At 36.6% G+C, this 24035-nt stretch overlaps 2 protein-coding genes across 2 annotated transcripts; both read right to left on the bottom strand.

Moving 5' to 3' along the window:
- Nucleotides 1-4366: 4366 nt before the first annotated feature.
- On the bottom strand, nt 4367-9399 carry LOC107551368 (4-hydroxy-2-oxoglutarate aldolase, mitochondrial-like). Its single transcript, XM_016232946.1, has 8 exons — nt 9220-9399; nt 9017-9038; nt 8583-8714; nt 8378-8505; nt 8066-8200; nt 6366-6462; nt 4837-4970; nt 4367-4516 (listed from the first exon to the last, which is right to left on the bottom strand). The coding sequence occupies exons 1-8, from the start codon at nt 9397-9399 to the stop codon at nt 4367-4369; spliced, it is 978 nt and encodes a 325-aa protein (XP_016088432.1).
- Nucleotides 9400-13932: 4533 nt separating this feature from the next.
- Nucleotides 13933-15119, bottom strand: LOC107551367 (V-type proton ATPase subunit e 2-like). The gene is made up of 4 exons (XM_016232944.1): nt 14921-15119; nt 14726-14773; nt 14364-14463; nt 13933-14266 (listed from the first exon to the last, which is right to left on the bottom strand). The coding sequence occupies exons 1-3, from the start codon at nt 15022-15024 to the stop codon at nt 14370-14372; spliced, it is 246 nt and encodes an 81-aa protein (XP_016088430.1). The 5' UTR covers nt 15025-15119; the 3' UTR covers nt 13933-14266; nt 14364-14369.
- Between the last annotated feature and the right edge of the window lie 8916 nt (nt 15120-24035).

Genomic DNA, 24035 nt, shown 5'->3' with positions numbered 1-24035 from the left:
ATATGTTGCAATAAGGGGCTTTCACACCGGAGGAACTTTTCATAGTTCCTATATCTATTGGTGGAACTGTATTTTTGGTGTGTTCGCACCACAGGAATTGGGAAAGGTTTTAGCTATAGGAACGCCTTTTGGTGGGACTAAATTAGCTCCTACTTCAGAGTAGGGTCTAACCCAGCACAATATGAACTACCAGTGACGCAAGTGTACGTTGATTGGCTGAATACATGCTATACGAAAAACATCATCACCCACCATTTTTAAAAAGCTGTGTAAATGCACAGTTTACATTTACTTACTCCATGAACTAACTCCACAAACATGCAGAACAGCGATAGATGAGCCGATGGTGAAGTCCAGGCACTTCTCCATCCTCCAGTTGGTGACATTGTTGAACGCCGTGCTTACATGATGTCGCTGTCTGCTGACTTAAAATTTTATTTTCGAGGACCCTGGTGGCCACGTCCTATAACTGATTTCCTATAACTACACTCTTAAAAATAAAGGTGCTTCACGATTCTGTTTCACAAAAGGTTCTTCGTGGCAAAAGAAGGTTCTTCAGATTACAAAAAGGTAAGAAAGAGATGTTTCTTTAAAGAACCTTTGACTGAATGGTTCTTTGTGGAACCAAAAATGGTTCTTCAAAAGGTTCTTCAAGCGATGCCATAGAAGCACCTTTATTTTTAAGAGTGTACCCCATGCGAAACCCCTATAATATCTAAAGAAGCACTATACTTCACTACATTGTTTTAGATGTGTAGTCTATTCAGTATTTCAGAAAATTATACCATCATAATACCTCACTATTGTAACAGTACGCTGCTCCAAATATAGCTGTTGTGCTCGTTGACACCCAGGTTCGAGTCTGAGAGTTTAGACCTGTTTACACTAAGACGAACGTAGAACGTTATTTCTTGGTTCTCAAAAAAATAACCAAATGGGAACCAAAAACTAACGTTAGGGGATCGTTCTGTGTTTGCTGGGTAAACCACTTCCAGGGTTGACATTTAATTTGGTAATGTTAGGCAGTTTTGATTTATTAAAGCAATAAGCCCCAAGAAGCCGTGGTTTACAGTGAATTTATAACAGCTAAGGGGCGTTGTTAGGCTGTCACACCCTTGTGGACTGTCTAGTATGGTTTCTCCCTCTGTGTCCTTATTTGGTTGTTCCTGTTCTCATTATGAGTCGGACTCATAACCCAAAGGCTGCGGGTTCGAGTCTTGTACCGGCAGGGATTGTAGGTGGGGGGGACTGAATGTACAGCGCTCTCTCCCACCTTCAATACCACGACTGAGGTGCCCTTGAGCAAGGCACCGAACCCCCAACTGCTCCCCGGGCGCCGCAGCATAAATAGCTGCCCACTGCTCCGGGTGTGTGTTCACGGTTTGTGTGTGTTCACTGCTGTGTGTGTGCACTTTGGATGGGTAAATGCAGAGCACTAATTCCAAGTATGGGTCACCATACTTGGCCACATGTCACTTCCCTTTCACTTTCACTTTCACTTTCATTATTAGTTAATCACCTCATTGTGCTCACCTGTCTGCCCCTCGTTATCCACCCTATATCAGTTCCTGACCATTGTGTTCCAGTTTGTCAGTTATTGTGAATGTTACCCTGTGCATGTGCTCCTACCCTCTTGTGAAATAATTAAAGGTTTATTGTATCCTTCATCCTCGTCGTCCTGCCTGTTCCCTGCCGCAGCCGCAGCGTGACATAGGCACGACGCAAAGCCCCCTTAGCTGTTATAAATTCACTGTAAACCACGGCTTCACGGGGCTTATTGCTTTTATAAAACGGTTATTCCATATATGTAGTAAGGTTTCACAAAATAAAACCGAGCAAATAAAGTGTAATGATATTAATAAAAACATTATTCTTCCATCAAACAATGTAGTTCCTCAGAAATGGTTGTGGTTCCAACAAAATGTTTGCCGAGCTACACACAGATGTAAACAAAGGTGTATGTTTGTAGAGCAATTTACAACAGCTTCGAACGCGGCTCAACCAATCAGAATCGGGGACCGGAACTATCTGTTTTATAAATGTTGTTTAATACTTGATGATCGCGTTATTTTATTTATATCTGCTTACATGCGCGATCGCTTGTTTCTGCTTAATCATCGTGTTTTTATCTTTCAGAAGATGTTATAGCATCTCCAACTGCATAACAGTGAAATGCAGAAAGCCAGAAAACTCCCATCAATGGCAGGAAGCATTGTCTTGTAAATTACAAAATTTTTTTTGTCATTGGCAGGGAACGATTTAAATGAATAAAAATTAATATTTTGTCATTAATTACTCACCCTCATGCCGTTCCAAACCCGTAAGACTTTGTTCATCTTCAGAACACAAATTAAGATATCTTGCATTTTCATTTTTGCGTGAACTAACCCTTTAATGTGTCGATTTAGACCATCACATGCTGTCAGTACTAGAACTGTTATATTCTCTTTTCCATCGCACTGCAAATAAACTGACCAATTAGAGTCACACTTTTGGTCATGTACCTGTTTGAGGTTTTCACGCCCCCAAAACTTTGCAGTGCACTCTCAGAAAAAAAGGGTATAAAGCTGTCTCTGGGGTGGTACCTTTTCAAAAGGTATAAATATGTATCATTTAGGTATTAATGAGCACCTATAAGGTGCTTATATGCATCATTTAGGGGCAAATAAGGTACAATTATGTACCTTTTAAAAGGGTGCTGTCTGCTTTTTTTCTGGAAATGTATACACATGGCCAGTAAGAGGTTTGCAACAAAGAATGGACCCATCGAGCATATTAGCAAACTCATTTTCGAGTTTAATTGATGTGTAAATGTTAGTGGATGTCAGAAGAAAAGAGAGTTTGCCTAGGGCACTAGTTCATCATGTGGGCATGGAGCAACTCTGCGCAGTAGCGGAGCGCGAAAGGTTCGAGCTGAAAGCACAGGAGACAAACAAGGGTCAAGAGTATGGAAAAATGATATGAATACCTTTAAAACATCTCTCTTCATAACCACTGCATTAATGACTGAGAGGGTAACGGGTTGTCTCACGCAGCTGAGGTCAGCACATTGCCTTGGGTGAGCACCCGTGCTGTAGAAGTGGTTGTGGAGATGTGAGAAGAAAAAATAGTTCATCTAAGGTTTGGCAACAAGGACAGTCAGACGAGAACTTTAGAGAGAAAAAGCTGAAATGTCAGAGCGACAGCACTCTAAATAGACTGGGAATGAGGTAAAGAGAGAAGATAATGACCGCTCTCCATCTAGAGTTTCTTGTCATTTTGCTCTCAGCAAGAGTTAGAAAATGTAGCAAGCTTTTTTTTGTTGTCGTTTCTCTCATTTTCTCATTCTGCAACAATTACTCTTTGGAGATGCATGACTCGTATACCAATGCTTTTTATCCGTTTTAAAAGAGATCACAGGTTTGCACCTCATCAGACAATTTAAACACTTCTTGGTGGTGCAGAGCACCAACTCGTGGTCACACATAAAACTGAAACCTCATGCATTATTAAATCACAAATGAAAACCAAGTAGTTCTCTTACAATGTTTATAAAAATAAAAAAAAAACATGTAACTCCTAAACAAGAATGTAATAAGTATTGAAATTTGAAAAAATTGCACATATTGTTTTACTAATAATATAATAATATTGTCCAGTGACCATACAGAGGATAAGCAGTTTGTATAATGGATGGATAATATTGAAAGCATTGCTTTACTTTAAAAAAAAAAATGATTATAATAACATTGTCTTGTGACCCTACAGAAGATACATGGTTTGGGGAATGGATGGATGAATAATAATATTTTATCTTCAAAATACCAAAAGCATTCTGAAAGCTTTTAAGAATGTAATATTGCACTGTCAAAATCTTTTGACATTATATATTAATATTGCTTTGTTTTCAAAACAAGAATATAAAGAATATTGTACTTTAAAATATTTGGAAGTATTGTTTCCTTTTACTTAAATATGTATATAATACATACTGTACTAAAATATACAAAGTATTGTTTTGGTTTACTTTGAAACAAGAATAAGATGTAATGAATAAGTGTCAAATCACATCACCAAGCATCAGGGAATAATGCTTGGAGAAAAGGAGAAACTAAACACTAAAATTATACAAAAATCCTTATCAAACACCATACAACAAAGAGTATGGAAGAAAAAATAATCAAACCAGTTATACTGAAATACTTTTCAATAATTGTTTTTACAAAAACAGATGAATCCCACACACTGCTATAGCTTGCAAATAATATTTTAATGCAATGTTATGAGGAACATCTCTTAATAAAATCTTTCTGAATTAATAACACAAAAAGAATAATCAAACATTCCGTTTAGAATGCCTTGGTACTGTAACCCTTTGATTCTACTTCTAGAGCCAGCCATTGGAGGAGAATTTGACTTGAAGCTGCTCTAAATCTGCCTTTGATAAAGGCTGCAACAGGGACCGGCACACACCACCATGATATCCAAACCACTCCATTGCTTGTTTCAAAGCGGGAACGCCATACTGCCGAGTTACCTATAAAAAAGGGGGGGAGGGACAATGCAATTTAATGAACAGAGTCAAAATCAATCACAGAATCTCTTTTACACAAGGTCAAAGGCATAGTTCAGAGTCTGTTCATTCTGATAAAACCTTTTAGGATCAGCCAATTATTTGCTTCTTTTTTCAAAAGTGCATTTACACCATAGTGTGAATCATTCTCATAGCCTTTGAAGCAAAGCTCATGTTCAGCAGCTCTTGGGGGAAGGGTTGCTTCCAATGTTATTGTGCCTATATAACCGTAAATGTATCAGTGGTATAAATGTGCAGCGTTGCCATGGTGATGTGATGCTCACTGCTGTGTTGGGTTCGATGAGGCGATATTGGAGCTCTCTGGCCTCGTCCCAGCATCCTGAAACACACAGCTGTGCTAGATCACACACTTGCTGACCCAGGATATTTGCGAGGGCACACACACCTCCCACAGCCCCTACAATAAACAGCGAAATCGGCTCTTAAAAGAATAGTTCACCCAAAAATGAAAATTTGCTAAAGATGTACTCTCCTTCAGGCCATCCAAGATGTGGACGAGTTTTTCTTCATCCGATTTGGAGAAATGTAGCATTACATCACTTGTTCACCAGTGGATGCTCTGCAGTGAATGGGTGCCGTCAGAATGAGAGTCCAAACAGCTGATAAAAACATCACAATAATCCACAAGTAATCCACACCACTCCAGTCCATCAATTAACATCTTGTGAAGCCAAAAGCTGCCTGTTTGTAAGAAACTAATCCACCATTAAGACATAACTTTAAAATCATGCTTTTTTGCCAAAATTAAAATCCATAATCCATAATAACGCTTCCTCCAGTGAAAAAGAGGTTTTGCTTGTAAATGGTGCTTGATCTGTGCACATTTCTCTATGGATTATAGACTCGTATTTAGCTGAAAGCAACGGTTTAAAGTTAAAAACATCTTAATGATGGATTTCTTTCTCACAAACATGCAGCTTTTGAACCATGTGGAAAAACATTTAGAAATTCAATACCGCTAATTTTCCTCTACTATCTGATTGACAAACTATAGACCCCTCCCACATAAACAACAGTTTGATTGACAGACTGACACCACCCTTGCACATGATAATGACCTTGTACCTCGCCACCCCCAGTCTTTCTGGCAGATATTAAGGTGACTTTGATTGTGTTGATTAATTGACAGACTTCCTAGTCTCTCTCCCACAAGCTGGCATTAAATTAACGGCAGATTTGTCTCCCAGTAAGTTATCAAAACTGGTTGTTATGAGAAAAATGCAGTGGATATTGTATTAGGACTGACATGTTTCTATTAGGGACTGTCTTTGTACTGCTATTTCTGTGAATGTACATTAATCAGTTGCCCTTTAAGGTGAACGGCGACAATTTGCATGATTTGACATGTTCACCTTGTCGTGTTCAAATGATTGCTATTAATATACTTTCTGTATGAGGAATTTGAAACAGTTTGTACAGACAAACAGAATAAATCAACTGCAATGTCTCCAACGTAGGTCATAATTAACCTAAAGTCAAAATAAAAAGAATTAAAGCTTATCTTTAGGTCCAATTCAATATTTTTACATTGTGACATTAAGTAGTTGTAAATCAAAACTCCCACAACTGTTGCCTTCTATAAAGCAAAAAAATAAATAAAAAATATTGTGAAGTACATTTTTTATAAGTACAACTATAGGTATATATTGTGGTCTTGTGTTGTAACTCAATAATAAATAAATAAAATATAAGTAAATATTGTATGACAGGGTGCACCAACTATATTAATCAATTATATTAATAATTTGAAAAACATTTGACGGTGTAAGGATTATTAGGAACTGATTCTCACCGACAGCATATGCAGACACGAGGAACCCAACAGATCCTGCAAGAACCTGGAAATCCTGCGATCTGTTTTTTTGCACAAGCAGAGCTATTCTGGTGATCTGTCGGTTATCAAATATTAAAGTGTTTTAAGGTGATAGAAGAGAGTGAAAAAAGAGACAGAAATATGAGATTGTGAAAAAAAAAAAACAATTATTATGCATTTTTTACACCTAATTTTGGTGTGGTTAAAGGAGAAGGTCATTCAGAATGGCACAAAACCTTTAACTTCGAATACAGAGATTACTTTTGAACTTTTCCATGGAAAATAAACACGTGGTGGAGAGAGAAAGAGAGAGTACAATTTTGCCTTCAATTTTGTTTCAGCTCACTTGTATGTCTGAGAGTATTTCAAATGAAAAGCACCTCATGGAGAAAAACTAATTAAAAATAATTAATTACTTTCAAAGGAGATCAGCAGAATTCAAACTGTCAAATATCAATATAGCAGAATAAAAGTAAACAAAAACAAATGGCAGAACGACTTAATACATTCATGAAACAATGAATGATACAAAAAATTTTTTTTTCAATTAATCTTGTATACAGCTAATATACCATGGGTATAGAAAAGAATCACCCCCTTTAAAATAATAACATTTTGTTGCTTTGCAGCCTGAAGTGAAGACGGACACAGTTTTTGTTTAATCCAGCTGTATTTACTCAGTGCAGCTTATAACATCCAAGTGAAAGATATAACCCCAACATGTCAGAAAAAAAACGTCAGTATTTTGTTGGACCACCATTTGCTTTCATTAAAGCCTTTAGTCTGTTGGGATTTGTCTCTACTAACTCTGCACATCTAGACTTTGCAATATTTCCCCACTCTTATCTGCAGAACTGCTCAAGTTCAGTTCAATTTGATGGTGAGCATATGTGTGGACTGCAGTCGTCAAGTCATTCCACAGATTTTCAGTGCGGTTTAAGTCTGGGCTCTGACTGGACCATGTAAGGACATTCACCTTTTTCTCCTTCAACCTCTGTGTGCTCAGTTTTGCTGTGTGTTTTTTTCCTCCTGGCTTTTTCATCCAGTTTAAAGTGACGTCCTGATCCAGGGAGGGTCTGTGTTGTACCAAATACCTTCCACTTCTTAATAATAGACTTCACTGTGATTCTAGGCATTGATAAAGCCTTTGAAATGTTTTTGTCTCCATCTCCTGACTTGTGCCTGTCCACAACTTTATCCTGGAGATCTTTTGACAGTGCCTTGCCTCCCATAGTTGATTGTTTGCTTCAGTTGCACTACCAAGGACTGAAATGCTCCAGGAAAGCTCCTTTCATGCTGAGCTGATCGAAATGACCACAGCTGATCACAATTGAAAGTCAAATGGCTTTGTGTGCATCGGATTGAGTTTACCAGTCATTTTTAGGAGGGGGGGTGATCCTTTTTCCAAATCATTGATTGTTTTTTTATTTATTTATTTATTCTGACATGTTGGTGTTATTTCTTTTACTTGGATGTTATAAGTTGCACTGAGTAAATACAGCTGGATAAAACAAAAACTGTGTCCGTCTTCATTTCAGGCAGCAAAGCAACAAAATTTGATTTTTTCAATACCCATTGTAATTATTACAATAGTTCTCATTTGTATATGTCACGTATACATTGTTCTTATGTATAAAATATATATCATTTTATTTCATATTTATTATGGTAGCTCTTACATATCCACCACTGTCTTTGAGGCCAACAATATTTGGATGCTGGGAAAGTTGGATTATTGCATCCACAGGCAGTTCAAGACCCGTGTTTGCTGGCACACTGTACAACACAACTGGCACTGAACTGGAATCTGCCACCTTGGAATTGAGGAAAGCAACAGTGCATTTTAAGAAGACAAAGTGTGAAGCTCAACCACTATTTAACTAAGTAAAATGCAAATGAGTGCAGAATGAGATGCATAATGGCCACAGTTCCATTGCAGATGGAAAGAACAGTCTATGATTAAATACAAAAAAATAATTACTCAAGACTACCTTTGTGTAGTGGTTTATAAGAGCTTGGCTATCCATTCGACTGCGGTAAAAACAAGGTGTTACCACTAACAAACAATCAGCACCTGCGTCTGCCATTCGCTGGCTCATTTGGATCGTGGCTCTGGTGGCTACAAGAACAGACAAGGAAAACAAAACAAACATTATCTAGTGTGTAAAATATCATCTGGTATATAAATAAATACACAAGAGAGACTTACATTCACAGCCAGGAGTAATTTGTCTTTTGGCAGGGTCTGCTTCACTCTCTTCACCACCTCAGCCCTCTCCTCCGGTGTCAGGTATGGATATTCCCCATTAGAGCCCTGCACTACAAGACCTGCCAGTTCAATAAACATGGAGTTGTACAACTACACTTTAGGATGAGGAAAAATATTGAGATGGCGTTTTCAAAATGTCCAGTAGGTGGTGCACTGTAAAAGCGGACTTTAACCTTTACTGCATGAGGTTTATCGTCTCACATCTGTTAACTAAAGCTGGGTCACACAAAATCGATATGACAATATAGCACATATTAAATGATGTAGGTTTTATATTCATTAGATTTCTTTGCAATTGCTGCTTCATATGCAGGAATATTGTGTGTTTGATTCGATTGCCAAACAGTAATTGCAAACCCACCTCTGAAAGGTAAGTCGCAGTACTACTTGTCGGAAGGAGGGACTTTGTAGAAAACGAAGCGTTTGAGAGAGGCGGGGCATAGAGGACCTACAATAATGTACAGTATTAAAAAAATTATGTGTTTTTTGAACATTAAAGCATGTCAACATATTCTGTTACACCAAATACACAAAATAGTGATCTTTAAAAAAGCATCATATGACCCCTTTAAGACTGTCATCAAGTCTTTGATAGTCCACATCTTCACTCTGAGTGAATGGAGTGGCAATGGGAGGATAAATCTCACTTATATCCAGCCTCTTCCCAGCACTTTGACTTTTATTTCTCCATGTTGAAGCAGCTGATCTTCTGCACAGAAGAGTGAAACTTCGTGTTGCAAACATGCCACTGGTTGTGATCTGTCTGTAGAAAAGAAAACAGATGTGGTTAAAGGGAAACTCTGGTATACTCTATAGCTACCATGCAGTTAATAATCAACACACTTATCAACTCAAAAGACCGACAACGTTTGGGGAAAACTTGTCATGATAAACAGCCATTTCTGAACCTCATAAGTACGTGTGTTCACATTGTATTTAGGCTAAATCTCCTAAATAAATACACTGCTTAAATAAATGATTTTTGTGCTATAATGCATCTTAAATGTAGCTGAGACGACTTTGTTTTGCATACCTGGTTGCTGCAGATGTTCAAACAGTCCTTATTTACTGTAAAAAAAAAAAAAAACCTTGACAAGCAGTGTCAAGTCAGCTTGTTTATAAGTATCTCGTCGTTATTATTGTTATATAATTGTATCTGAAGAAGTGAAACAGTTCTGCTTGAGTTATGATCAGCTGCAGGAGCGGGCTCACTTTCTCGTGCAGCAGACTGACTAAAGTCTGCGTGCAACACCACGATTCCCAAGTTTAGCTTTTTAATATTAATTACCTATATGGTCCTGACCAGTGTTGGGGAAAGTTACTTTTAAAAGTAATGAATTACAATATTGCATTACTCAATAAAAAAGTAACTAATTACGGTAGGCTACTTAGTTACTTTTTATGGAAATTAATGTGTTACATTACTTTTGTGTTACTTTTTAAATCTGGACAGGGCTTGCTTGTTTGTTTTTAAAATAAAATTATTGCATGTTTTTGGCAAATATAAAAGCCTTTCACACCAGAAATGAAATAAATAAGCCTCAGGCTGAAGGGAAAGTAAATTTACGTCCATACAGTAGAATGCAGAAGACATTTCAACACACTTCAGCAATAAAAAAAGACACAAATGTCTGTCTAGAGTAATTTGTGCTTATTAGTACGGTTGAACTGGATCATCGAAGGTTAGAAGCCATTAAAAGACATTAGTTAATAGAATGGGATTAAATACATAAAGCATATTTGTGTTGTTTAACATTGAATTATTGCAGGTTTGCGTCATATTCTGAGTTGCATTATTTTTATTAATTTTGAGGAATACTGAATTTGTGTTTTTTTGTGAGTGAGATGAATTAATGCATATTCATATTTATTTTAGAACTGCACTAACTATCTTCTGATTTCTCTCAACAGGAGAGCTGTCAATCAATAAATTGAAAAAAAAATTAACTTGCATTACTTATTTGAAAAAGTAACTCAGATATTCACTTGTAAATTAAAAAAGTAATGCGTTACTTTACTAGTTACTTGAAAAAAAGTAATCTGATTACGTAACTCGCGTTACTTGTAATGCGTTACCCCCAACACTGGTCCTGATGTTTCTTGGAAACCTTCTTGAAACGTTCTCCATAAGGGAATTGACTTTGAACGACTACTTATAAGCTTGTAAAGACAGATGTACCATGAGCTTCGAGGCTGTTTATGAATGATATACACTTAAGTTGAAGCAGTCAGTCCACGTTCTTAAAGGGGTCATATGATGCTTTTTTAAAGATCATTATTTGCAGTACACAAGCCACGGTGAAGACAGCTGACTCCACTGTGATATGACCTTCCCCCCCCTCTCTCTCTCTCGCTCGCACGCACACACACGCACGATGCGCAAAACTCCGCATTTGAACAGTCAATAGCAAATACTTAAACTAATAACAAAACAGTAACTGATTCAGAAGCGCAGATTGTCATAGCAAAGTCAGAATGACCTCCTCTCCTAGGTTCACGAAACGGTCGTCCATAAAATGCATTGCTGTTCTGTTGTAAGTGATCTTAAAGATTCCTAAATGCATCTACTTTCGGAAGGCCAAATAAAGTGCTTTTGCTTTCGCCTAGAAACACAGTGTCTCCCTGACATGGCTGCTTCAACACTAACTGCGGTTACTGAAACCACGCCTTCTTTCTTTGCATGCATTTTTGGGCCGCATTATGCTAATATTTCCACATAGTGAGGTAGATATGTGGGGGCGTGTTAGAACGAGCCGTTTTAGGGGGGCGTGGCAGAGTCTTAACTTTGATAAAGAATATCTTTGGTTTTGAGACTTTAGTCTTTGCAACTTCAGGGATCTTATCTATGCACAATCAGCTTGTAACACTCCAAAGAGAAAGGAAAACTTGAAATCGCATCATATGACCCCTTTAAACAATGTTTAACAGTGTGATTACTTGTGAAGAACTACATTACCCATAATCCTACAGAGAAATATCGACCAATCAGAAAATCGAAGCTCTGCAGTGCTCCGCCCACTCTTAAAGCACCGCTTGTACTTGTATATTTTATAAATCTGATTATCTTACCAACATAATATGGTTATTTTGTTTATATATTAATAAAAAAAACTGCAAGTCAGCAGTTTTACGTTTTTGACCGTTGTTTATTTTATTTAGTTGTTCACAATGCTTTATGGGATTGTAGTTAATTCCATCTATGTGTTGTCTTTTGGATTTTTCTTTATACTTTTTGCTTCTAATATAAGTTTGTGATGGTGTGATTCACTGTCATGGCAGGCTTATAGCTCTAATGAGCACTTTATAGGAACAATACTTCTCAAACCAAGGCTGAAAAAGTGGGCCAGCACTGTTGTACTCTAGGCTAAATGTTTCATTAATTCATAAGCATTAGTATTCATGAATTAAGATGCTCCATAGTGGTTGTATATCAACTGCATGTTTTTCAGTTCCAAACAGGTCACAATTAATCAGCCTCACAAAATACAGATGAAGCAGCCGCTGTCAAGGTCTTTTTTGCTTGTTTTCTTTGACAAAATATTAATAACTGATCATTTTGTAGTCAAGATAAAAGTTTTAAGTCAATTTGTGTTTTTGTACACACTGTGCATGAATTACAAATCTGTACATTTCTTCTTCTTGACTCATGCAAACCTTTCCACCTTTCTGACATTAGACATGCACTTTTGCTTCTGATTGTATGGTGACTCACTTACTGTATATAAACTGTGGCTTTGACACGTATTCATAAATCAAACATTCACCAATTTTGCAAGCTAACTCCTATGTTGTGTCTATGAGATTGCTTTATATACAGCTGGTCTGAAGGCCAGACCATCATAGCTGTCACGGAAATGCAGTAAACCCATAGATTCACATCAATACTCTCTTTATTTCCTTAGCTTTTCATGTAGAACAGCTTCAAAAATTAAAAAATCTACACACGATGACATAAAACACCAACAGAACGTCTGTCACATTTATATATATATATAAAAAAAAAAGATTTTATCAAGTAAACATGGATACAGTGTCACATGCAAGTGAGGACAACATAATAAAAATAGACTAACATGTGCCTTAATGCAAAACAAAACATAAAAGCATTTACTCATATACTCACTCTCAGACATCCAAAGTAGGGATGGGCGTATCGATCCAAAGTATCGATATATCGATACTGACGAGAGTATCGAAAGTATCGATACTCAAACAAAAAATATCGATACTAAGGTGCGTTTTATTTACCGGTGATTTTGTTTATTTAACAATAATAATAATAATGTGTACAATATGCATTGAATTGGACGAATAACCTTTGTTAGCGAGTAACTGTGTAGGATATAACTATATTCTTCCTCATCTGAACACACGCAAATGTTGCAAGACAGAACCAATCAATCACAGAGAGCGTTCACTCACTTCTGACAGTACATTCAAACAGGGCTGCGTTTCCCAAAAGTATCATAAGAAAGCATTAAAGCTTTTGGGAACGGCAGCCCTGAAAACACATAACTGTTTGAGTTATTTCACAATAAACAAATTGAAATTGTAGCCTACATAGTTTGTGCAATTAGTTATTTAAATTAAACGTTGAAAGATAATACTGATCATGTTCTATTCTGTAATGTTAATAGAAATCATACACTGTCCGAATAAAAAAGGTTGCATTTTATGCATGCAACAGCCATTCACTGGCAGTCCCTAATGGCAGTACAAAATATTGCACTAAATCAAAAGTTCAAATGTTACAAATAAGTTAGAATATTAATGTTGTAATACTGGTAGCACTAATATAAAAATATGATGATACATGTTACAAAAAGTAACAATTTTGAAATACGTTGATGGTTGTATTTTTTGTATTTGATCTCAGTATTCCTATCAATGTTGTATAAGGGTTTTTTTATGCATAATAGTAACCCTAGAATGTGATCAAACAGTTTATATATATAACAATTTTTAAGACTGCAGAAATATGTTAATTCAGTACACATTATCCCACCGGTTACAATTGTGACAGACCATAAAATACAATTTTTCACACCCTTTTCCAAAAAATATATATATATATATTGATTATTTCAAATGGTTACTAATGACACATCATTTGGATATTTTCATGTCTGGGAAAAATTTGGGATTAAACGGGTTAAAATGCGTTTTAAACAAAGTTAAGTGGTTTTCATTACCCATTTTACTCTTTAGTAATTTAATCATTTCATAAATTTCATAATTTAAAAGTTTAGTGCAGAAGTATCGAATCGGTATCGACGATACTGCCTTGAAAAATATCGGTATCGTATCGAAAACAAAATACGGAGTATCGCCCATCCCTAATCCAAAGCACACAAACTGATTTCCTTATAATTCTTTAAACATCACAAGAATATCACGATTACATTTCTTTGTACATGTATATCATTTCCAAATGTTCTATTCATTATGTTACATAAAGTAACATGTTCACGTTTAAACAAAAGTTAAATTGTTCTTTTTGTAATTGAAGAAGTCGTTAAACTACGAATATTGTTCCCTTAACTATTTTGTGGGTTTTATTGATTATAATAGTGACCTTAAGAAATGGGATTCAGAGTCTTCCAGAGGACACCTGCAAGACACGAGAATGCATCAGAAACATCTCAGTGGTTATTGTATGCTCATAAATCCAGTTATCAACTAATATGCTGATATGAACACAAGTTTACCTCCATCTACTCCCAGAAGTACCGCAGATACCATATGGTCTCGTTTTTAAGCTGAGGTCCAAATAGAGGGTTTGTTTGGGCCAGTATTGCTACTAACCAGCTGCAGTGCATATGAACAGAGTAATGAATATTCAAAATAACAAAATACACTGTTTGCTATTTCATACATTTAAGCATCAACAGACAAATCACAGCGAAATGCACTGTTACAGCGAATTTGTTAAGGACATATCCTACATTATCATGCATGGAGGTTTATTTTTTTTATTCCAGTTACTCAAACTATTAATAACTAAATTGAGTATTTTACGATGTAAGGATATATTTGACAGTATCTTCCCAAAATGTGCAATTATACTCACAATAAATAGCAGCAAACTGCGGTCAGCACCAAACTGGTTATGATGACACTGTAATTAAACAGTTAAATCAAAAATCAACGCTGATATGCAGCACAGAATAAGATTGCAATAACATTTGAACGACACAGGCTATAGTGTACAAGGAACGCGTTTAAAGATGGATCGCTCGGCCTTTATTCCAGCATCAGTCCTCACCCTCTGTTTGGTCCTTTCGGTACAAAAAACGGGGCGACAACCCCGACCAGACCCCACAGCGTGGTGAAACAGATCATCGGTAAAGCCAGCGAGTGCGACACCATTGCGACACTTGTGCGTTATTCTGTAATTATAATATAAAGATATCAGCGTCCGATTCAATAGCGCCCGATCTCTCTCGCTCTCGCTAATCCTTCGCTCACGCCCACCTGCTCCTGATTGGACCGATGCTATTCTGAGTCTGATCGCTATTGGTCGACAGAGGTGTCACTCAAACTGAATCCCTGCTCGTTACGTTGATCAGTAGATCCACATGTCACTCAAAATACTAAGCCACCCGTCCCAAGAGTCTTCTTGTATGTAATGTGTCTGAATTTGCACTGAAATATCCTGTATTTTATGCTAAAGTATTACATTGAATTAAAGAATTGGACACCGTGTTTGTATTTGTTTATTTAGGCTATTTTACTTTCAATCTTGATATAGATGTCTAAAAAAATCAGTATGAATTCAAAACATCTTCAGGTCATCAATCATCAGGTTATATCTAGAGAAAACTTATTTCGTAATTATTGCTAGATATTTCCTCTAAGTCTGCTGCAGTAATGTTAACGCTGTTTGTTTTCAAGCTTTTATAAACAGAAACTAGGAGGTGTTAACAGATTACTGTGACTATTTGTGATTATAGCCTATATATATATATATATATATTTTTTTTTAATATTATTATTCCAGAATGTTGGTCTTCAATATAGCCAACAATTGTTGAGAGGATTATTATGATTAATATCTTTGTAAGTGAATTTATCCTGTTTTATTTTACATTTTTTATTAATTTATCTTTTATTATAACTGTTAAGTTATTTTAATGTAACTTTTTTATGTTATTTTAATATAACTTCATTGAAATAACTTTAAGTGCTGCTGTATAGTGAGCAGCATGTGTGGATGACTGCAGCCCTCTACTGGACAGTTGATGAGAATGTTTCGGGGAGTCAAACTCCCACCCTGCTCCAACACGCATACCACGCAGTTTTCAAATAAGCCTGAAGGACTTGATTAGCTGGATCAGGTGTATTTAATTATGGTTGAATCTACACTCTGCAGGGCTCCGGCACTAGAATGAAATAACGCGCGATTATGTTACATTTGGAAAGCAATGCACACATTAAATGTTAAATACCTTAGGTCATTTTCCTGCCCCTCATTAAATATGTTACCGGGGAGCCAAAAAAATTAATAAAAAATCATCATCAAGTCATATGAAATGACCTGCTGAGTCCGTTGCAGCAATTCACTTTAGGACTTCTACAGCAGAGGCGGACAAAGTACACATCTCTATTACTTGAGTGAAAGTACAGATACTGCTGGTCAAATATTACTCCATTACAAGTAAAAGTTGTAAAGACAGATTTTTACTTAAGTCAAAGTACAGAAGTACTTGCTTTTAAAAGTACTTAAGTACCAAAAGTAAATTTCCTTTTTTATGTCAATGCATTGTTTTATTGTTGTACATAGTACTTGCAGTACTTCTGAAGCAACTTAGAATACATTACACCTACTGAATACACTGACTAGCTTGTAGTATCTATGGAATAAAGAGCTTTTAGAATGTTAAAAAAAGCTATGGGGAGAAACTAAACAAAAATAAAAATCATTTAACACCCCTACCCACCCCCACAAAAGCAGGATGGTAGTGATCTCACTTAGCTCTGGACACATCTATGTGTAGCCATTCATCCACATTTGAACAGAGTGGACAGTGAAATCCTGTAAATACAGACTGATAAGGAAGAAAATTAACAATCGAACCTGCTTCAAAACCCAGCAACAGAGCTGTAACTGTACAACTTTACAACAGCAACACTGCTTTAACAAGAAATCAAAACAGCAAGACTTATTTGACATCAAAACTAAAAAATGTAAAAAATGCTGTCTAATCGCTCTCGCGGTACTTTGATGTCACACACAGAACAGTCTGTGCAGTCCAACACCTATAGTGTTTTATTAGGAGATGCACAACCGTTCTTCTGTGGCTTTATAGGTAATATTTTCACGAACACAATTTGGCAAAATCAGACAATATTGTGTCTAATATAAACCACAATATTAACTTCTTATTATTGAATTGTTGTAAATAAATATCACATTTGGAACTGGTCAGTGTTCAAAAAATGCTGGGAAATCACTTCATGTAGCCCTACAAGAGTGATTACTGACAAACTGTCTGAAAAAAATCAGAAGAAAGAAATCACCCACTGACTTTCAAAGCGGCTAACGACTTTCTACTTCGAGGATCTTCCTAGAAATGTAGTGGAGTGAAAAGTACAATATCTGTCTTTCAAATGTAGTGAAGTTAAAGTCATAAGTTCCCAGAAAAAAAGAATACTCAAGTAAAGTACAGATACTCAAAAAGTGTACTTAAGTACAATACTCAAGTAAATGTACGTAGTTACTGTCCGCCTCTGACTTCTACTACTTCTGCTTCAACTCACATTGCTCAAGAAGAGCAGGAACCACAGTCAAAAGCTTGCAATTTACAGCCTTATAACACATGTTTTTCTTATTAATAATAAATGATTTTCCAAAAATCATATTAGTTCCACAGTCACAAAAAGTGGGGACAATTAAGACCATCGACATTCGACAACATGATTATTTGTATCATGAGTTTAACATTTCACACTTTCACCTTTTTTACACCCTCTCCAAAATGACTAAATGTGCCCCCTCAGAAGACATCAGCTGACAACCAGTGACAGACGGTTTTAGGAATTTCTATCTTTACTAGATTTTAAAGATGTTGTGTTATTCTTTAGAATCACAACTTGTTTTCTCAGTATACAGCGCTATTTGTGTTTTGTATATGTCCACATGACTTGCATTAACAGGATAATGAACAGTCATATTATTTGATAGATTTAACTGTGTGAAATAATTGAATAAATAAATAAATAAAAATGCATTTTATTTTTCTTCCAGCCAAATAGTCTTCAGAATTCACTTATCAAATTAATACCCAGACTTAATGAAATAATGTACTGGTTTTGTTTAACCATGGCAAATAACTACTATTTTAACTTAGCAAATTGAGTAATTATGCAGATTATGCATTTTTTTCTCAAGAATGTTTAATATCAAGAATCACATGCATTTGTATGAACACCATATACAGTAAAGCTGCTGAGTCAGAGGACAATCCAGGGTCAGCATGACAATAATACAGTTGATTCATTAAGCAGCTGTGCATTTCTGTTTCTCTGAGTTTTCAATGTTATTGATTAATCACTGGGTCACAGGATAGTGATGTAAATCTCTGATCTGTATAAATGAGTGGAGTGAGGTGTTAGATCATAGATCATCATGAGGTCTTTGCTTTTCCTTGTGTTTCTCAGCACAGCATGTAAGTACAATAATCAGCACAAACTGAGAATATAGACTTCATAACTCGCCTGTAATGCAGTGGTTTTCAAATGGTGGATGTGATCAAAATCTAGGTTGCTGGTTTGTTTTGAAAGGGCCTTATGTGCATGTGTTTAATGTTAGGCTGTTAAATCTATTCAAGTCATTGTATGTATTAATTTGTTCATATATGTTTGAATAAAAGAACAAATCTGGACAAAAGGATGAGGATAGAAGCATCGGTTATTTTTTTTGTTTAATCATGTCCGAGAAACCAACACACTGTCCTTAAATATTTTATGTTTAGGTGAATTAGGGTCTAATTAGAATTAATTTGAATTAGCACTAATCTGAATCATATATATTTGCTTTCATACAATTTGCTTATAGACAGTTAATTACAGGTGGTCCTTGTATTGTTGTTTTATAACCATTAAATGAGACGACACACACGTGGCTCTAGAACTCTCATGCTTTATCTACCACCTCGTTCTTACATGTCACGTGCTTTCATGTTACGCACTGTTACATCCCTAGGATATATGTATTGTATTATATTATTTATTTTTAAGTGTATTTCCCGCCCCTTTGGGTGTGGTTATGTTATCCTGTGTATGTGCTGTATGTGCTCGCTCTCTTTCTCTGCTTGCTTGGCAGTAGCAGATTGCCCACAGGTGGTGCTCGTCAGAGAATGTGCTGCAGAGACGCAAAATCTACAAAAGAGCAGAAGAAACAATTGGGAGGGAGGTTCACTTCTCCCCTGCTCTAGACTTGTTAGTGTTTGAGAAGTTTGCTGAGTGTGGTGCAAACTTGGGACATTCCTTCATGAAAACGCTTTTGATTGTTATAGTGTATCCCTGTTGTCCAGCAGTGTTGTGCTGCTACTGTGCAGGTAGTGTGACTACTCTAACTTAGTTCTTCAAGGTATTAAAAAGGTATTGTAATTGTTGTTCATTTGATTTGTTAAATTGGAAGCTGTAGGGAGAGGGTGCCATTTTTGTTTTGTTTTAAACCAAGTGGTTGTCTGGCGTTTCTGGGGCAGAGGACTGGAGTGATTCCTTCACGCTTTATTTTCCGTTTATTTCTTTTAGTTTATAGAGATAAGCTTAAGTTAACCTGTTACACCCACTCCCCAACTCTAGACTGGGGAAGGGGAACGTAACAGCACTTACATCATGACGTATTACACTTGAATACATTACACCCCCCCCCCCCTTTTTTTTAACAGTTATCTAAACATTCAATAATGCATTAATCAACATATGCATTATTTCTTAACTAAATAATTAAACATGTACTCTGATGCATTTATTTCAATAACTATTTCGGTGCATTTTAAAGTCTCTGAATCTTGAAAGAACTTTAACCTCTCTTCCGGATCTTGTGATGATGACTGGCTTGCTCACAGATGATTTTTCTTGACGTGTTTGCTCCACCACAACAGGTCTGGACTCATTTAGCTTTCCAGGTTTGCATTAGTGTTTGACTCATTTTCAAAGTCATCTTGATCACTTGTTGATGGAAATTCTTGTTCTTTTGTCATTAACAGATGCCTTCTGTTTCTTCTATAAATCCTTCCATCAAGCATGCGAAGAATGTATGACCTTTGAGAGTAATGTTTCTTCAGAACTGTTGCAGGATTCCAGATTTGTCCTTGCCGTATCCTCACTTTGTCTCCTGGTGATATGTCTGGCAATTGCTTGGAGTTTTTGTCATAGTACAATTTTTGCTTTGACTGTCTGTGGTTGAGTTTTTCTTGAATTTGTTTACTTCCTTTTGGAGTCAACAGCGTGGTGGAAGTTGGCAGTTTAGATTTCAACCTTCTGCCCATTAGAAGTTGTGCAGGTGACATTCCGATGCCATCTAGAGGAGTATTGCAATATTCCAGCAAATTATTACACTTCTGCTTGTAGTGTCATTTAGCTTTTGCAATCTCTGGAAACTTGGAGTAGTAAAATACTCAGAACCATTGTGATGAAACAAGTCAGTACCGACCTTTGCCCATGGTCTGCCCAGCAATGCATGAGGTATTAGTGGTCCTTTTGTGTGACTATTTCGATGAGTGTTGCATATGGGACATTGTGATACCATTTTCTCAATTTGAGCCGACATTCCTGGCCAATATACGTCTCTTGCTCTTTCCTTACATTTCACCATGCCCAGATGTGACTCATGAATTCTGTCCAGCATTTCACTTCTCATTTTGTTTGGAATGATGAGTTTCACAGTCCTGATGTGTAGCTAAGTTCCTCTTTAAATGTCCAATATTTCTGAACGTTTTTGTGCACTGAACTTTTTTCTGCAGGCCATCCTTTCATGATGTATTCTTTCAGTCTCTGCGTTTCAGGATCTTCAGCCGTTGCTTTTCTGAACTCTTTCAGTTTCTCTTCAGACACAGGTAGCTGAGGTGTGACATTGTTTACCTCTAACTCCCTCTTCTAGCAGGTCTTCGGTGTGTTCATCAAGGTAAGCACGACTCAATGCATCTGCTATGTGCATCTCTTTGCCCGGCTTGTATGTGACTTTCAGATTGTACCTTTGGAGTCTGAGCAACATCCTTTGCAGCCTCAATGGTGTCTGATGTAGAGGTTTTTTGAAAATGCTCTCGAGTGGCTTGTGATCTCTTTCTACTTGAACGTCTCTACCATATACATATTGGTGGAACCAGGGGCGTAGCCATCATTTCAGAAGTGAGGGGGACAGAAATGATATATATATATATCTCTAAACATTACAATATAACATTTCTGTCATCTATATAACCTACCAGTCAACAGTTTTTGAACAGTAAGATTTTTAATGTTTTATAAAGAAGTCTCGTCTGCTCACCAAGCCTGCATTTATTTGATTCAATGTACAGCAAAAGCAGTAATGTTGTGAAATATTTTTTACTATTTAAAATAACTGCTTTCTATTTGAATATATTTTAAAATGATTGCTGAGATCAAAGCTGAATTTTCAGCATCATTACTCCAGTCTTCAGTGTCACATCCTTCAGAAATCATTCTAATGTGCTGATTTGCTGCTCAAGAAAGTTTTTAAATTATTATTATGTTTTTTGAGCAGCAAATCAGAATATCAGAATGGTTTCTGAAGGATAGTGTGACTGGAGTAATGATGCAAAAAATTTAGCTTTGAAATCACTATAAATTACATTTTAAAATATATTCAAATATAAAACAGTTATTTGAAATAGCCTAGTAAACATATTTCAAAATGTTACTGGTTTGCTGTACTTTGGATCAAATAAATGCAGGCTTGGTGAACAGAAGAGACTTCTTTAAAAAAACATAAGAAAATCTTACTGTTCAAAAACTTTTGACTGATGTATAGTCAACTTTAATTTTTCTCTCATTTCTAGCTTTTAATTGACTTAGAAATCAGATAACTGCTGAAAAATAACCAATAATGATTTGCTTATACTACAAACACCTTTTTTATCACATAAGACAGAATAGTTTCAATACTGTAATAAATGCTATGTCAGTTAGCACTGCATTGTTCATATACTTTATTTATTAACTGGAGATGACTTGACAAACACAAATAAACCATATATTGTCGCAATCGTATGTTTAAAGTTTTCATGTTTCCAAACGTTTGTTTTTCTGAAAACAACTGTTTTCATACAGCGATAGCTGGACGCTTTTGTCCATATTAGGAATTTCCTCGTATGACTTTCTGTGCGAGAGCGCCTCCGGCTTCGAGTATGAATGAAACATACACTGCATGAGTGTTTAGCGCTCCGCGATGTTCATCTCGCCTTATTCTGGGTCCGAATAAAACATCAGATCATGCACAGACTATCCTGTCTCTTTGAATTTAAATCTATATTTATTCATACCAGCTCTTGAAAACCTCTATGCGAACACACTTGCCCGAAAAAGTGCGGGTGACGATTTTACGTGATATTAAAAGTGGGGGGGACACGTCCCCCGCGTAATCTACACCCCTGGGCGGAACTTTTCACATCCATATACAATTGCAAGTAGTTCCTTCTCAATTTGAGCATACCGACGTTGGCAATCTGTGAGTGCTCTTGATCCATATGCTATTGGTCTGTCATCTTGTAGCAAAACTGCACCCATGCCTTCAGAGCTGGCATCTTCTGACATTGTTAATGATTTGTTGACATCGTAGAATTTCAAGGTTGGAGCATTCGCTGCTAGAGCTTTGAGCCTCTGAAAACTTTTCTCTTGTTCACTTCCCCAGAACTATTCCACATCATTTTCTAGCAGCTGTCTGAGTGGAGCACTTACATCTGACAAGTTGGGCATGATCTTGGCTATATACTGCAACATACCTAGAAATCTTTGCAGCCCTTGCTTGTCTTCTGGTGGAGGTAACTGAACTACAGCACTCACTTTCTCTTCATCTGGTTTCAGTCCTTCTGCTGTAAGTACATGACCAATATACTTGATTTGTGATGCTCTAAGTTGACATTTCTTTTTGTTCAGCTTGAGGTTGTATTCTCTTGCCCTTTGGAGCAATTTTCTCAGTCTGGCATCATGCTCTTGTACTGTTTCACCCCAAACCAGCAAATCATCCACTATGTTTATCACCCCATCCAGATCTTCAATCATCTGTGCTACAGCTCTTTGGAATACTTCTGATGCTGGCGATATTCCAAAAGGTAAACGCAGGAATCTGTATCTTCCTATAGGTGTATTGAATGTACACAATTTGGAGCTTTCATTGTCCAATTTGATCTGCCAGATCCCTTGGTTAGCATTTCCCAAGTACAGAGAAAACTTTGGCATTTGTCATATTTGACAACCTATTCTACCGTGAGTAGAGGATAATGTTCACGTTTAATTGCCTTATTCAAATTTTTGTCAGGCTTGACAATCGTTACCATGCTGCTCACCCAATCAGTTGGCTCTGTTTGTCTTTCTATTACATTCATGTCTTCCATCTAGTGTAATTCTTCAATTATTCTTTCTTTCAGTGCAACAGGAACTTTTCGTGGAGCATGTACAACAGGCTTTACTGATGGATCAAGTTGAATATGATGATATCCTGGCATGCATCCTAGACCACTGAACAGATCTTCAAACTCTTTCAGAATGTCATCATTAGCAGACACTTCATGTACCCTTTTTTTCATGCCTAATGTTTGACATGTGGATCTTCCTAATATTGCAGGAGCATCTCTTTCCACAATCTGGAACTGAATCTTGTGTTTTTGACCTTTTGTACTCACAGGTTAGCTGTTTCTGTCCCAATGGCGACATCTGGTGTCCAGAGTATGTAAGTAACTTGCAGGTGGATTTTAGCAGCTTCTCCATTATGTCCAGCGAGTTGAAAGTCTTTAATGAGAGAACATTACATTCTGCACCAGTGTCCAACTTGAATTTCACTTGTTTGCCTCGTATCTTGAACACTTCAGACCACTCTTATTTTTCTATCTGGATCTCAGTAGTGACAAAGTCACTAAAAAAAAAATTTTTTTAGCTTGTTTCTCTGAACTTCTAGTGTGCACAGGAACATATTTTTGTCACCTTCCTCTGTCTGTTCAAGCGTGTGCATCTTTCTAGGGTGTTTCCACTCGTTTTTGCACACTTTTGCGAAGCTGTTCTTTTTATTACACTGTCTGCACATTTGAACATAGGCAGGGCATTTTCTCTGTTCATGTTTGTAACCACATCTGCTGCACTTTCAGTCTTTACTCGAATCGCTCCTCATCGGCATTCTCTTTTTTTTTTTTTTTTTT

Source organism: Sinocyclocheilus grahami, unplaced genomic scaffold, assembly GCF_001515645.1.
Source record: "Sinocyclocheilus grahami isolate Dianchi unplaced genomic scaffold, SAMN03320097.WGS_v1.1 scaffold422.1, whole genome shotgun sequence".
Classification (NCBI taxonomy): domain Eukaryota; kingdom Metazoa; phylum Chordata; class Actinopteri; order Cypriniformes; family Cyprinidae; genus Sinocyclocheilus; species Sinocyclocheilus grahami.
This window is presented reverse-complemented; position numbering and strand designations above follow the sequence as displayed.

Bases quoted from the DNA above. Each gene is read 5' to 3' on its own strand.
- LOC107551368 (XM_016232946.1), bottom strand. From the start codon at position 9,399: ATGTTTGCAACACGAAGTTTCACTCTTCTGTGCAGAAGATCAGCTGCT. The intron at 8,715-9,016 runs GTGGGTTTGCAA...TTGAACTGGCAG, and splicing joins CTGCGACTTACCTTTCAGAG to GTCTTGTAGTGCAGGGCTCT. The intron at 6,463-8,065 runs GTAAGAGCTACC...GATAACCGACAG, and splicing joins TCAAAGACAGTGGTGGATAT to ATCACCAGAATAGCTCTGCT.
- LOC107551367 (XM_016232944.1), bottom strand. From the start codon at position 15,024: ATGGTGTCGCACTCGCTGGCTTTACCGATGATCTGTTTCACCACGCTG. The intron at 14,774-14,920 runs GTGAGGACTGAT...GTTTAATTACAG, and splicing joins CCGAAAGGACCAAACAGAGG to TGTCATCATAACCAGTTTGG. The intron at 14,464-14,725 runs GTGAGTATAATT...TATGCACTGCAG, and splicing joins GCAGTTTGCTGCTATTTATT to CTGGTTAGTAGCAATACTGG.